This window comes from Daldinia caldariorum, assembly GCF_022478825.1.
Source record: "Daldinia caldariorum strain CBS 122874 unplaced genomic scaffold F4812scaffold_13, whole genome shotgun sequence".
Lineage (NCBI taxonomy): Eukaryota > Fungi > Ascomycota > Sordariomycetes > Xylariales > Hypoxylaceae > Daldinia > Daldinia caldariorum.
In genome coordinates, this window is record NW_025953049.1 from 817,605 (window position 1) to 830,878 (window position 13,274).

At 47.5% G+C, this 13,274-nt stretch overlaps 5 protein-coding genes across 5 annotated transcripts; 2 read left to right on the forward strand and 3 right to left on the reverse strand.

Annotated features, from left to right (window-relative positions):
* Nucleotides 1–17: 17 nt before the first annotated feature.
* Nucleotides 18–2,023, reverse strand: F4812DRAFT_436102 (uncharacterized protein). The gene is made up of 3 exons (XM_047934818.1): nucleotides 1,291–2,023; nucleotides 463–1,213; nucleotides 18–278 (listed from the first exon to the last, which is right to left on the reverse strand). The coding sequence occupies exons 1-3, from the start codon at nucleotides 1,892–1,894 to the stop codon at nucleotides 86–88; spliced, it is 1,548 nt and encodes a 515-aa protein (XP_047788464.1). The 5' UTR covers nucleotides 1,895–2,023; the 3' UTR covers nucleotides 18–85.
* Nucleotides 2,024–4,790: 2,767 nt separating this feature from the next.
* F4812DRAFT_461123 (uncharacterized protein) lies at nucleotides 4,791–5,160 on the forward strand (the record flags this gene model as incomplete). The annotated part of the gene is made up of 2 exons (XM_047937814.1): nucleotides 4,791–4,927; nucleotides 4,992–5,160. The coding sequence occupies 2 exons, from the start codon at nucleotides 4,791–4,793 to the stop codon at nucleotides 5,158–5,160; spliced, it is 306 nt and encodes a 101-aa protein (XP_047788465.1).
* A 650-nt stretch (nucleotides 5,161–5,810) lies between these two features.
* Nucleotides 5,811–7,793, forward strand: F4812DRAFT_436105 (quinon protein alcohol dehydrogenase-like superfamily). Its single transcript, XM_047934819.1, has 4 exons — nucleotides 5,811–5,989; nucleotides 6,049–6,070; nucleotides 6,166–6,661; nucleotides 6,735–7,793. Exons 1-4 carry the CDS (start codon nucleotides 5,968–5,970, stop codon nucleotides 7,269–7,271), a joined length of 1,077 nt encoding a protein of 358 aa, XP_047788466.1. The 5' UTR covers nucleotides 5,811–5,967; the 3' UTR covers nucleotides 7,272–7,793.
* A 5-nt stretch (nucleotides 7,794–7,798) lies between these two features.
* Nucleotides 7,799–10,640, reverse strand: F4812DRAFT_436108 (ARM repeat-containing protein). Its single transcript, XM_047934820.1, has one exon. The coding sequence runs from the start codon at nucleotides 10,573–10,575 to the stop codon at nucleotides 8,068–8,070; it is 2,508 nt and encodes an 835-aa protein (XP_047788467.1). The 5' UTR covers nucleotides 10,576–10,640; the 3' UTR covers nucleotides 7,799–8,067.
* A 368-nt stretch (nucleotides 10,641–11,008) lies between these two features.
* F4812DRAFT_98542 (FAD binding domain-containing protein) lies at nucleotides 11,009–12,868 on the reverse strand. Its single transcript, XM_047939609.1, has 2 exons — nucleotides 12,084–12,868; nucleotides 11,009–12,031 (listed from the first exon to the last, which is right to left on the reverse strand). The coding sequence occupies exons 1-2, from the start codon at nucleotides 12,577–12,579 to the stop codon at nucleotides 11,016–11,018; spliced, it is 1,512 nt and encodes a 503-aa protein (XP_047788468.1). The 5' UTR covers nucleotides 12,580–12,868; the 3' UTR covers nucleotides 11,009–11,015.
* Nucleotides 12,869–13,274: the final 406 nt, after the last annotated feature.

The following is a 13,274-nucleotide window of genomic DNA, read 5'->3' on the forward strand; positions in this document are numbered from 1 at the left end:
GATTTAAAGGCTTAAGTGTCTGCTAGTACCTCAAGAAGAATATTGTTGGATATTTAAATATTAAATCCATAAATTGTTCGATCGACTATAATGTCTTATTCCTCATCTTCCTCCAAATTAAATTCTGCTTGCTGTTTTCTATCACCGACTTCAACGACCACGACGTTTCACCATCGAGGTATCCGAGCTCTATAATGGAGAACAAAATGATCACAAAGCCAAGTAAAGGGAGTGAGAGCGCGAAGTAAACCCAAAATTGGGAGTTCCCTGGGAGGTAGCTATTGTATAGGAAGAGTTCCAAGTTAGCCATACTTCCTTACATGTTACTGTCTTAGGGTTTTACTAGAGCGGTGGGGATACTCCCAAAAGATTTTTGTACTCACTATTAAGAGACAATCGTCAATAGGAAGACCTCGACGCTGTTATAGGGGACAAGGAGTTTTGGTAAGCATCGTACGTACCGAATCTGCCATGCTAAACAGAGAAGCCGAGAACAACAAAGGGAGGAATACAATTCCAAGAACGGTAAGTGCCTTGACGCTTCTGGCTTCTCGACCTGCTCGCTCTGCTTCCTGGAGTGACAGTTCTCCTGTCCTATAAGAGACACGGTTACCTGCAAGGGTCGCCAATGTGTTTATAGCATTGCCTAATTCATTTACACGCTTCTCGATTTGACGAAAGCGATGTAATAGGTGCCGGAAGTCAGCGTCGCTGTCAGTCCAACTCTTGATGCCGCGGGTATCGGGGGAGCAGCTAAGAGGAACACCAAGTTGCAACATAGTCCCCTCCAGGTCGTCCTGGTACTCGGCAACGCGACGCTTCCATGACTGCACATCGCTCCAGAGCTCCTCGGCTATGGAGACGCCGAAGTGTGTTAGATCGCTTCTCCTCGACAGATGCCATAACACGACTTCAGTGTTCGACTGCAAGAATTCGGCCAGCTTGAGGAAGTGGCTGGCGATAATCTTCTCGACGAAGACGCGTACGGACTTAGGGTGATCGAGGTTTAATGTGTCGGAGTGATTCTCTAAATAGAATAATAAATCTTCCATCATGGAAGTACTGGGAGGCCCAGACAGTGCCTTCATTTGATTTGATAGTGGCACGAAATCCATATATCCGGAGTTGAAAGGACTCGTGACCACGTTGAATCCCGACCGACCGGTATGGTCTGTTAATATCCGGCGGATAGGGGGATCGCATATGATGAGGCCTAACGTTGTCAGCAAATCCATTCCCAACGCAGCCCTAGTCCAGCACCGGGAAGCATGGATATGGTAGGATACGTACATCTCCAGCCACCCAAGGGCATACATCGGCTCCAGAATGTACACTTGCGCCTACTAATGCCAACTTTTGAGATCTCGCCCATGAGTCTTGTTATAGCAACATGCCGCCCGGATGTGTCGCAAAGACAGCGAAAGCCGGTGGGACGCTGCGAAAGAACTAGCGGTTCATGATATTTGAGGGAGACATGGTCTCTCCCGCAGATCGCGGATGGTAAGAATGGGATGCCTCCTTTCTCTCCGGTCTGCCGGTCGCTAAGAGGCGTTAGCCTCTCGTGGTCCACAAATACCGAGGGATGCAGCTGGAAATGGTCCCCGAGAACACGGACGAACTCTCCGGAGAGCCCTTCGAGCAAGTACACAGATCGCGATAAAGGTTTTCTCGGCGCTATCTCTCGTGTGAGACCGGCTGCGAGAGTAGATGCATCCGTATACTCGATAGTCGAGCTAACGGACGCGTCCGGGTTGAAGTGGAGTGCGACAACTCGGACCTGGGCCCGGGACCACGGCTTCCAAGCTTTGGCCGGCTTATTCAGAATCGACCTTTTCATCCGCAGGTCGCTTGCGCATAGGGACTTTATTAACTCTTCATAGCTTTGCGCCGTCATATCGTCGCACGGGTCAGCATACCTATCTTCTTGATTATGTTTACAATACCTAAGTAGCCGCAGATTAAGAGTACAGACAGCCAAGGAGGTACATAGTAGCTTGGTGATCGCAATTTCGGGGATGAGATCTGAAAATAGGATCAGGTTGTTGGTAAAGGTAGTAATTCGTAAATGGTATAGTGCAGGTGTGGGCTAGGAGCCTCGCCGCCAATCATGAACAAAGCTGGTTACCAACGCGCATTTTTCATACATAATGAAGAAAATGGTAATACATTATCTCTTCTCGACTCAATTAGTCAGGATAGATCTGATATCACTGTCACGTGGATCATATGCGAGTACATAGTATGATGTGTCAAGAAGCATGATTCGATATAGCCGACGATCACTAGGATCAGTACAAGCATATGAATGGCTTGAATTATTTTTTACTTTATGTACCTTGGTAGGTACCGATTACAATATATTCTTTCATCCGCGTCTTCGGCCAATCTGCCACGTGTTGGGGATAAGTCAGTGTTGTCGATAAATCATCGACAAACTGGCACCTTAGACATTGTCATGAGTATATTTGTTACCCGTTACTACTCTCATATTAAAGACCACGTGCTACATATCGTATTCCAAAATAAAGTATCGGGTTCGTCAATGTAATACAGTTAAGAAATAACCAATAGCGGTTATACTGTTGAGAGGTAGGGAGATAAGCATTTTGGAGTTGTGAACCATAATGGGAAAAAGCTGGTCCATGAGTAAAATTAAAACCAACCTACGAATATACTTGTATTTTTGAGAATATTTACTAAAAGCCTTATCACAAAAACATATCAATCCAGCTCCTGGTTCGGCCTAGCTGCTTTCACCAAGGTTTACCTATTATGAGGAAGAATCATATTGTGCTTGAATCAGGAGGTTTTCATAAGGGTTACTAAACAGTCAATGATATGATTTTTTTTGGATTTATGTAAATCTAGATATTTTCAAGTGGCATTTGCAGGTACCTCAGGGGCTATCCATCACTTGCCTCCTCGCAGCAAAATAACCCCCTCCTCGCAAGATATATCCTCAAAATCACTAGCAAATAACAAGATTTGTAACACACTCAGTAAAGGTGTGACACGCTATAGGTATGATTTCAGCCAAGGGATATGATAGGATTTGTTATGCGGAAGCAGACATGAATGGCTTTAATCGGATGCTAAATTTACCGTGATATATACCTCCAATTCCACTTCGCATTTGAAATTCGAGGCTTGCCGAGATAATCGAACCTGAGCCATGGCTCGCTTATTTGACGCCTGTACTAACAATTCGGAACACGCCGGATTTATCATGAGGAATATGGTAGATTCCGAGTATAGTCACATCTGGGGTAGCCTATACTAGTTCCGAAGCCACAAAGAAGTAATAATCAATCACGGCACCCCATGACAGAGATAACCTGGCAACCTGACGGGCTTAAGACGGATCATCGGCCAAAAACGTAACGCAAGTTCGCGATTTCGAATACCGCCTCGGGGACTTCCAGCCTTAGCAGAAATTAATCACTGACGGATAACTGCAGGTTGTTCATGCGTGGCTGAGATACCAAAAGATATAGTCGTATTTCACCAAATCTTATCCGATCTCTAAGGCAGCATTCTATGTAAGGAAGACGAGATATATAGGAGCTTAAAGAGAGATGATTGGGGCCTTTCTATAGATTCAGTAATATATCTGACAGCTATACAGTTACGGACCATCTGGGAGTGTGAAGAGAATGACTAGGGTCTGGTATAGTTTCACTGGATGCAAGCTGCGGTGTTATATAAATGCGATAAGATCGCGTCTGGGATCGGGTCGAATCACAGGACAAAACTGGCTATTTTTGGGATAAAGAACCTAGTTTATCGACGTCACAGCGACATTGGCGGATCAGGTATCCGACAGGTCATTTTGGACTTGCTTCATGCAAGATAGGTTCCTATCAGAGCGCGGCCCGAGGATCTGCCTTCTTGATGACCTGCACGCCCCATGGTAACCCGGCACAGCGTGTCCACGTCCACCTAATAATTACGTAGGGATTGTGTCGAAGCACAGCCTTCAGGGACTCGGAAACACTCACAAGCAGCAATTTCCGGGGTCTTGGGAGGCACAAGCCTGATCGGTAAAATACGTGGCTAACCCGGGTTTGCGAGCAGGAGAACAGGTTGTCAGCTGCGGCTCGGATACCCACAGGTATAGAATCCTACGTCGGATCGGTAGACTCTCTATATGCCAGGGTATATTACGAGCCAGTTACCTAACTTGAAACCGAATCTGCTAGATTTCTTATAACTTGATGCATTCCGACGGCCTGGAACCTTATTACTGGGCAAGCGGAAAAGGGGTCGAAGTATGACAGCGGGAGTTTCCATCAATTCCCTGGCAACGGTTAGGCAGCAAGGAGATGAATATTCCACGTATAGTTGGGAGAAGAACGTCTTTTCGATTCGCCAAGTTTAAAGATCCTGTGTCGTTATTGGACCGTAGGCTTAGCATGCAGAAGGTATTACAAGGCTTAACTGATGACCGCATCGATACAACGGCTTATATTGTTTCTCAAGGGCAACCGGGTAGAGCTATAGTAATGTCCTATTATCGGGACTTTCTCCTACCCGATGTTCTTCTAGTCGGTTTCAAGGCGCCATCCGGTAGGACTAGTATTAAAGTATGAGGCGGTGAGCCTTGGGACTTGGAATATCCTTGCTTATAAGGAGTTGCCGAACCTTATAATAGCTTAATGGCAAATTCCAAAGAGGTTCATAGATAAATGCCCGACGGCTTGTAGATCTTCAAGGAAGAGAGACCGGCGATAATCACTCATTATTTCACCTACAAATACACACCATTATATTATAAGCCAAATCCTTTAAATATGGCGCAGAAGACAAACGAGACTTACGGATACTATACCGGCGCGTATCCATTCGACGAGGACCGAGCCATATACGGTCTAGGGCCGAACCGTGATATGCCTTCCCTATGTCCTAACTGCAAGGGCAACCCAAGAGAGTACGATACAAACTTATAAGAAATATTCATCGGTTACTAGTTCTAACTTTGTGCATCTACATAGCCGAATGAACTGCACTCAATGTGGTGCCACGGGGATGCTGGGTGTTCCCGGTATTAGCGCGAGCACTGGACAACGAGACAGAAACCAGGCGACTTCATCGGGAGGATCGAGTTCGGGACGTGGTAGCTCCAGAGGGGGCTCGTCTATTTTCCGCGACTCCAAGAGCTGAGGGCTCTGTTACAAATGCCTACGTGGAAAGACGCGTTGTCAAAATGTTGGCTTCCCTATTGTGGGAACTCGATTGTATCTGTTCGTATAAGCTGAAGGATCTCCATTCCTTAGCTACCTACCGAGTATATGATTTAGAAGGGTGTATTTTCGTTTGCCTGTTTTTTTAATGCTATTCGGATGACTACACTAGTCCTGGAGACTATTTGATACGGATGGAATTAGGGGTTTACGTTCAATTCTACATGTTTTTTTTTTCTTTTTTCTTTTTCCTTTTAACATTATTCAACAGATCTACACAGGTAGACTCTCAACTCTAAATATAGTGGTTCACCTTACGCTTCTACTAATGAGTAATCCAAGAAAGACAACCTCTTAAACATATCAATACACCAGTAGCAAAGATTTTGGTGCTCACAGGGACATTCTAAAATGATTATTAGTTGAGGTTTTGGCAATAAAAGGAGGTACCTTAGTGTATATATGGTACTATTTCAGTTTCTTGAACCCCTATTTCAAAGTCTTCGCTTTACTGCATAATCGATATCGCGTTATTTTGTTTACCTCGTCGAGTACATATCTTATCGATAAAGCTAATCAGTTACCTTGGTGCCTACAATCAGTACCTTAACCAGGTACCTAACAATTCAACATTGATATCCAGTTGCTTTCCCAATTAATTCAACTTACCTATTGTTAACCTTTCATCCTTGATGCGACTTTCAGTTGGGACACCATATTTTATTTTCCAGTACCATTATTTCCTTCGGCTAGCCCGACCTTTTGAAGGGCCGCTGGTCAAGCCGTAATGTCTGTTATCCTTTGTACCGGTAAGCCTAGTTGCAACCCCAGCGCCAATGTTCTACAGTTCACTTGTTGATCAATACAGCTGGGTACGATCACACGATCAGGTATGCGCGCCCAAGGGTCTGGCTATCGATTTTGATATCCTAGGTACAATTGTATCGGTACCTCAACTAACTAGACTTGCTTGAAAAATAAAAAGATTCTGGGAGGCATTATCAGGAATCTGCTCGCGAACGATCCAACATCCCGACTCTCAGGTAAATCGACTGTGCATCTCCCCGGATAAGCGATTCCTAGCAGCAGCGGGACACCACACGGTCAAGCTCTACGATATCAAGTCGACGAACCCGAACCCGCTACTTACGTTCGAGGGACACACGGGAAACGTGACGGGAGTCGCGTTCCACTGCGAGGGGAAATGGATGGTGACGAGTTCTGAAGACGGCAGCGTCAAGATATGGGAGACGCGCTCCGGCACCATCCAGCGCAGCTATAACCACGGTTCCGCGGTCAACGATGTCGTCATACACCCCAACCAGGGCGAAATCATAAGCTGCGACCGAGGCGGCAGTGTCAGGGTCTGGGATCTCGCTGAGAATAACTGCTCTCACCAGCTCATCCCTGAAGAGGACGTCTCCGTCTCTAGCGTTACCGTCGCGAGCGACGGTTCTCTCCTTTGCGCCGCTAACAATGCTGTACGATACCATTGTTTATTATTATTATTATTATTATTTTACTGCGTTATACTAATACTATTTGTTTATCCAGGGCAATGTCTTCGTCTGGCAACTCATCCAAACCTACGAGCGCACGAACCTCCTCCCCGTAACGCACTTCTCCGCGCATAAGGAATACATCACGCGCATCCTGCTATCCCCCGACGTCAAGAAGCTCGCGACGTGCTCTGCCGACCACACGGCCAAGATATGGGAAGTCACCAACGTGACGGGGACTTCGTCCGACGAGTCGTCTTCGTCGTCGCTATCTAACATCCCCGCGAACGGCATCAACGGCTACGACAAGACTAAGGACAATGGCATAAACAACCACAACAACAATAATAACAACCCGTCCTTGGGCGGGGGGGAACCTAGGGCGTACCCGCTCGAGGCCACGCTCACGGGCCACCAGCGATGGGTCTGGGACTGCGCCTTCAGCGCCGACTCGGCGTACCTGGTTACCGCGTGCTCGGACCACTACGCCCGTCTGTGGGAGCTCCACAGCCAGCAGGTTATCCGCCAGTATAATGGTCACCACCGCGGCGCGGTATGCGTCGCTCTTAACGACTACTCCGAGACGCGGTGATTTGGAGGGGCGAGGGGGGCTGGCAAGGAGGAAGAAGGGGGATGGAGAGGGCGTGTTTTCATAAGTGCAGAAAACTCACGAGGATGCGGTTTTTGATACGGGTCTGTGTTCTTTTTATATACCTTAGATACCTACGTACCTCTATCTACCTAGGTAGGTACCTAGGTAGGGAGGTAGGTACTTAAGGTCCGGTAGGTGTATCCTTTGGCGTTGGTGGTTTACGAGGGGCTCCTACTACGGCTGGTTTTATCGTTATGCGGATATGCAAGTTCTATTTACCATCTTTACGCCTGCTTATAGGTACTTGGCGCGGCTGGACTTCGTTCTGCGATTTGTTCTAGATACTGATATATACCTAGTACCTAAGGTACCTAGGTATGTATACTACAATTTGATAGAAAATAACCTGATGACGCTACTTCCAGAATATAGTGCTAGGATCGTATCATAAAAATGTATATTCTGCTTGTCATCTGGGGCTCTAGGTTCCTAGGTAGTCTATTTATTTACCTTTGTATGGACCTAATCCGTGAGGAAGAACTGATTGTTACAATGGGTTAGGTTAAGTATGCCCGTGACTTGTATATAAGATATTTATTATGTCTATATCGTAATTATCCGTACTTGCGCTTAGATTTTAGCAATGACCACCTGATGCCTGGTATACCAGAAAACCACCAAACCCTCGGATCCCGGATCCGACCACTGTACTCCGTACACCAAAACGCCTTGCAATGCCTTCAGTTGACTATTGGAACCCTTGATTACCTTTTCTTTTTTCCGTCCAAACTCACTGTTACCACCCGTCTCCCCACCCGTCGTCGTCGTCAGCGTCTTTCGGTTTCGTGTCAATTTTCTTTGCAACAACCTTTGTCGCTGGTCTGGATGTAAGCGGTTTCTTGGTGGCGGCGGTGGTAGATGTTTTGCCATTCGCCTTTGAGAGACCTTTGGGCAGAGGTTTGCTACCGCCACCAGGAGTGCTCTTCTTTGCTTGCGCTGCCAACCATCCCGCAAAGTCAGGTTCCGAGCCATCGTCTAATGGTTGGGAAGATGCCACGGGCTCCTTCACGACCTTCGTGGGCTCGCTAGTTGCATCGAAAAACGCATTTCCGTCGTCGTCCATGTCGCCCATATCTCCCCAAGCGTCGCCCCCGTCATCGTTCACCAGTTCGGGGTCCTTGAAGTAAGCCTCGGCTGAAGTAGACGAGTTGCGAGATAGAGGCGGCGCGGGAGATGGAGATTTAAGGACCTGGCGATGTAACGTAGAAGCCGACGACGTCGTTGATGGGACATGTTTAGTAGTGGGTTGGAGTTGGGGCGAAATAACCGGAACCCTTGAAGTTTGTATTTCGCCCGATGCAGCGGATAACTTGTTGGTAAAGGAAGAAATTGCCCACCCGGCCCAAGAAGACGCCTCGCTGGGTTGTGGCGTGCTCATACGCGGTCCAGCACCTTCGGTTGTCTGAGGCGGTGGTTGAACAGTGTCCGGCATACTAGCTGCAGCTTTGCGTACTCTTTGCAAGTAGACTTCTAAAGTTTTGTTGGCTTGATCCCGGACTAGTTTCTCCTTGTCGAGTAACGATGGACATATGACTGGTAAAAGCCGTACAGCGCAATCTTCCTCGGTAAAATATTCGCTTGTAGCTGCAAGCGCCAAGAGCGCCGCGTTACGCGCGTGCACAAAGGGGTCTCGAAGTGACCGAGTAAACGCTGCTAGCAGGACCTTGCTCCTTGACGATGCTCCAAGATTCTTAGCAATTTTACCTAGACAAATTGTGGTGTTCGTCCGAATGCCAGGCTGCTCATCGTTAGCTGTCTTGGCGAGCTGCTTTAACAATTCGCCGTTGATTGTTCGGTCTGATAACTTTGAGATGACGACGAGAACGGATTTTAGTGTCTGCTCTCGCACGAGGGGGGCCACATCCGCGAAGCCGGAAACCATGTTTGGGAAAATCTTATCGTTGACAACCTTTTGAGACAGTCTGTCAATCATAACTGGTAAATTATCCAAAAGACAGACTCGTATCGCCCTGTCAGGATTGCCAAATAGTCTGATGACAACCGGTTGGACCCGAGACTCAAAATCCTCGTTTGATAGCTTCGTGGATATCTTCATCACAACCCCGAACGCTTTAGGCCCGCCTCCGCCGAATTCTACGGCCTTTAACAGTTCGGGCAAAACCTTCATTTTAAAGAATTCTTCCGGGAAGTCATCCGTTAGCTGGTCCAGATCATCCAGAAATTCTTCCTTTTCGGTTTCAGACTTCACACCAAGATTATCTATTCCCTCGGTCAACTTAATCAGGGGCGAGTCAAAGAAGCCACCAGATCGGCACCCCTGTTCTAAGAATGCTCCTGCTGTAATCCTAGCTTTGGGGTTCGCGTTAACAAGCCTCTTGTAGCCCGCATGCATACTGGGTGGGATGCCCTTCGTCTGCCCTGCCTGATCTGCGCCCGTAAAATCGCCGTTGAAAACTTCGAATATGGTAGTGCCGAAGTTATAAGCATCAACGGCCGAATGTGGGCTTTTCTTGAGGGTGTCCCATCCCGACCGCGCAAGCTCTGGTGGAGTATATCTCGCAGCATCCGGCACTAGACTTCCATATCTGTATATTACAGCATCGTCATCCTTGACGTTACTCAACACTTCAAAGCCGCCTAGCTTCCATTCCCCGCTCTCGGATGTATATATAGACGAGACTCGAAGGCTGCCGTGGACGGAGGAGCCCTCGTCGTTAATAAACTTAATGGTACGCGCGATGCTGTATAAGCCCCATTTGATCGTCTCAGGACTTAGGCTCTTTCTCTTAACGTGCCATCTCAGAGGTACTACCCTTTCCGTCGCGATGTAAATGTACGAATCTGTCTCGACGGTATCTAAGACCTTGATAACGCCTGGATGTCGCATTGTTCGTAGCTTCTTGACCGCATTCTTCGCGAGGGGGACCAGCGCTTTATTCGAGGGAACGTCGAAAGCAAATATGCTGCAGTTGGATCCATCAGCTCGCCTCGTACCATTATAGAGGGTCCATATTGAGGCATCTATGTCGACCTTGTCGCCAAAGGAATAGGGAAAAGGCGGCCCCTGAGAAATGGCGGACGCGACCGCGGATTTGAGGAAATCCATAGTACTGCTTGGTTGGTTTATTTCATGCGAATTGGTGGAGGGAGGGAAGAATAGAGCGGCGCGAGTAAAAATAACTGAGGTAATAGGTACAGGTACCAAAGTAATGTGGTTTATAATTCCAGTTTGAATAAGTCGTGAATCTTTATGTAATTCGAGACAGTTGTACAAAAAAAACATTCATAAAGATGCAATGCATGTAACAATTAGCTACCTGTACATTGAAGTATGTATTTTGGTAAAAGTGTCCCCTATCCATCTCAATGATGGATGGCGCGCTTGGTGGGTCTATAGGCGGCCCCGCACTAATCCCGACCGAACTTAGCGCAGCTGCCATCCCAGCCATCGTCAGGTCGGAGCTAACTTTACAGTTTGACAATGGAAGTTTACGAAGTACGTAAATAGATAGAGGTATGTAGCACAAAAGGGACTCCACTCGTTATTTAAGAAATACGACCTCAACTTAACATTTCTCTCCTTACAACTCGTAAAGCTTAAATTAGATAGGAGATTATTTTCTGTTTGGCTTATGATTTACATATATCTTTCATCAACCATGAGAATTAACCATCAACGGGTTGTTAGTGATGTAATAGTTAATTTATAATTGACTACATGTACTATTTCGATGGTATCTTAAATCCCCCGGTCCTATCTCTCCAGAATCCATCTGGGTCAACTTCAGCCTGGACGGCCTGAGCCAATTGCAACTTCTCGGGCCTCAATCTTCCAAAGTAGTCTTGGGGATAGAACCCATCGTTCATGAAGATCGGCAGGTACGCGTCGGATGCGAGTAAGCCACCCTGCTGATATCCCTTAACAATACTCTGGAAACCACCATAAGTAGCACGCATCGCTATGTCAACCTGATCGAAGTCCGACTTGGAAAAGAAGCTGTAATCTAGCTCGATAATGATACGGTCGTGTTGATCGTCCAGATCCAACATATCGCCGCCCTTAGATTTGGATATCGTCGCTATCACCCTTGGCATGGGTTGGAAAGCGATACTAGCCACAAGTCCTGGAACGAATTTGGTCGTGTCGCTTACCTTCACCCAATGGTCATACACGGCTTGCATTACTTCGGGGCCATCCTCCTTGCTGGGCAATGGCATGGTTTCTGTCCCGATAGTATATACACTGCCCTTTAGGACGGCCCAGTTGTTCCCGCTTAGAAGGTCGGCGTATCTCTGGGTCTTACAGGTATTAATTGTAGGCCCAATAGCCAAGAAACTATCAAATACGCCTTGTGGTGGCTCCGGACCATTATAGTAGAGGAATAGAATCCAAATGTTGACTAACGTGCTCAAGGTTCTTTCCGATGTTACGATTATGCCAGCTTTCTTATCGGGGTAGTTCTCGGTAAAGTTGCGAACGGCAGCTAGGATGGCGGCAGTTTTCTCGGGCGTGGCTTCGAATTCGAGGTTACCGCCCCATATGTCACCCTGCGGATATGCTTTAAGCAGATACGACGTCACGATGCCGAAGTTGTTCCCGCCCCCCTTAAGAGCCATCCACAGATCAGGGTGGCTAGTCTCGCTAGCAGTGACGATCGAGGAGTTTGCCAGTACTACCGTGTATTCGAGAATCGAGTTGGAGGCCCAACCGTACTCGGTAGACATAAAGCTCAATCCATCTATAATTGGTCAGCGGCTTAATTTCAGCTATAGTTATCTAGACACACTTACTTCCTAACAAATAGCCTCCAACACCAACGTTCCCAATACGGCCACCAACCACAGTATAGCCTGTCTTGTCGAGCTTTTTGCCAACTTCATCCCATCGGTTACCAGGACCGACTCTCACGGTTTCAGCGTCAGCGTTGAAGATGACTTCGTCAAGCCTCTTGGTCGAAATCAACGGCCCCCCGTCAACACTAGCAAAGTAATTATTGGGGTTGTGCCCTCCCGACTTGATGGCAAAGGTCTCGTTGTTTTTGCGGAGTATGGACACAATAGCCGCGACCTCCTCCGACGTCTCCGGCTCAAGAATGCATGTTGGCTTGAGATCACCGGCAAACGTGGACCAATATTGACTTTGCTCTTTGTTGTAGTCCAGTGTCAATGATTTGAGCAACTTGATGGAGGTTTGGGCTTCGACCGTCTGACAGGTATCTTGAGCAGCAACAGACGCGGCAATAGCAACAGCCCATACTATAAGTCTATTCAGAGTCATGTATGCCATTTTGATCCCTGTCCCCTCCACGGAGTGTCGAGGCTTACCGGGGGTTGTAGGTACAATACAAAGACACAAATGAGAGGCCCTCGCGACAGCTGAAATTTTATAGTCAATGCAGGAACGACGCGGCTTTTATCTACCGGTCGTGCCGCCGCCCTTCCCCTTATAGATTTGACAGACCACATACTTCATTCCGATGGGTAAGGTACGTTAGCGTGATTCCCACGAACCAACGCATAATGGCAGGACAACAGCCAATCTCGCTACCTGCGCCTATGCTACGTTGTTTCTGAATTAGATCCGAATACGATAACCATGTCTAGGGGTGCAATTCCGCACACCCTAGATAGGGGCACCTGTCACGCTCCCCCCAAGCTTTAGGTGGATAAGGTTGTGTGGGGTGAGGATACATGCATGCATAGTGACGCCAGACCCAGACCCGGGAAAGACCCGTGAGGTTCCGGATATGGCGGATCTCGCTTTCGCTCGGAGTCGGGTTATATGCAGTTAATAGGTAGCGGCTCGGGTCGCCAAGGGGACGTGCTTACTTACCAACCTACGAAACCAACGAGCTGAATTCCAGAATGGTCAGGGACCGGGGGCTGATCACTATTTTCTGCAGCTACGGAAATTCAGCGCTGTCTTCGAAATCCCTCCTCTTCTTCTTGTCACCGTACGTCAGCTGTTCCTATGCCCCACAG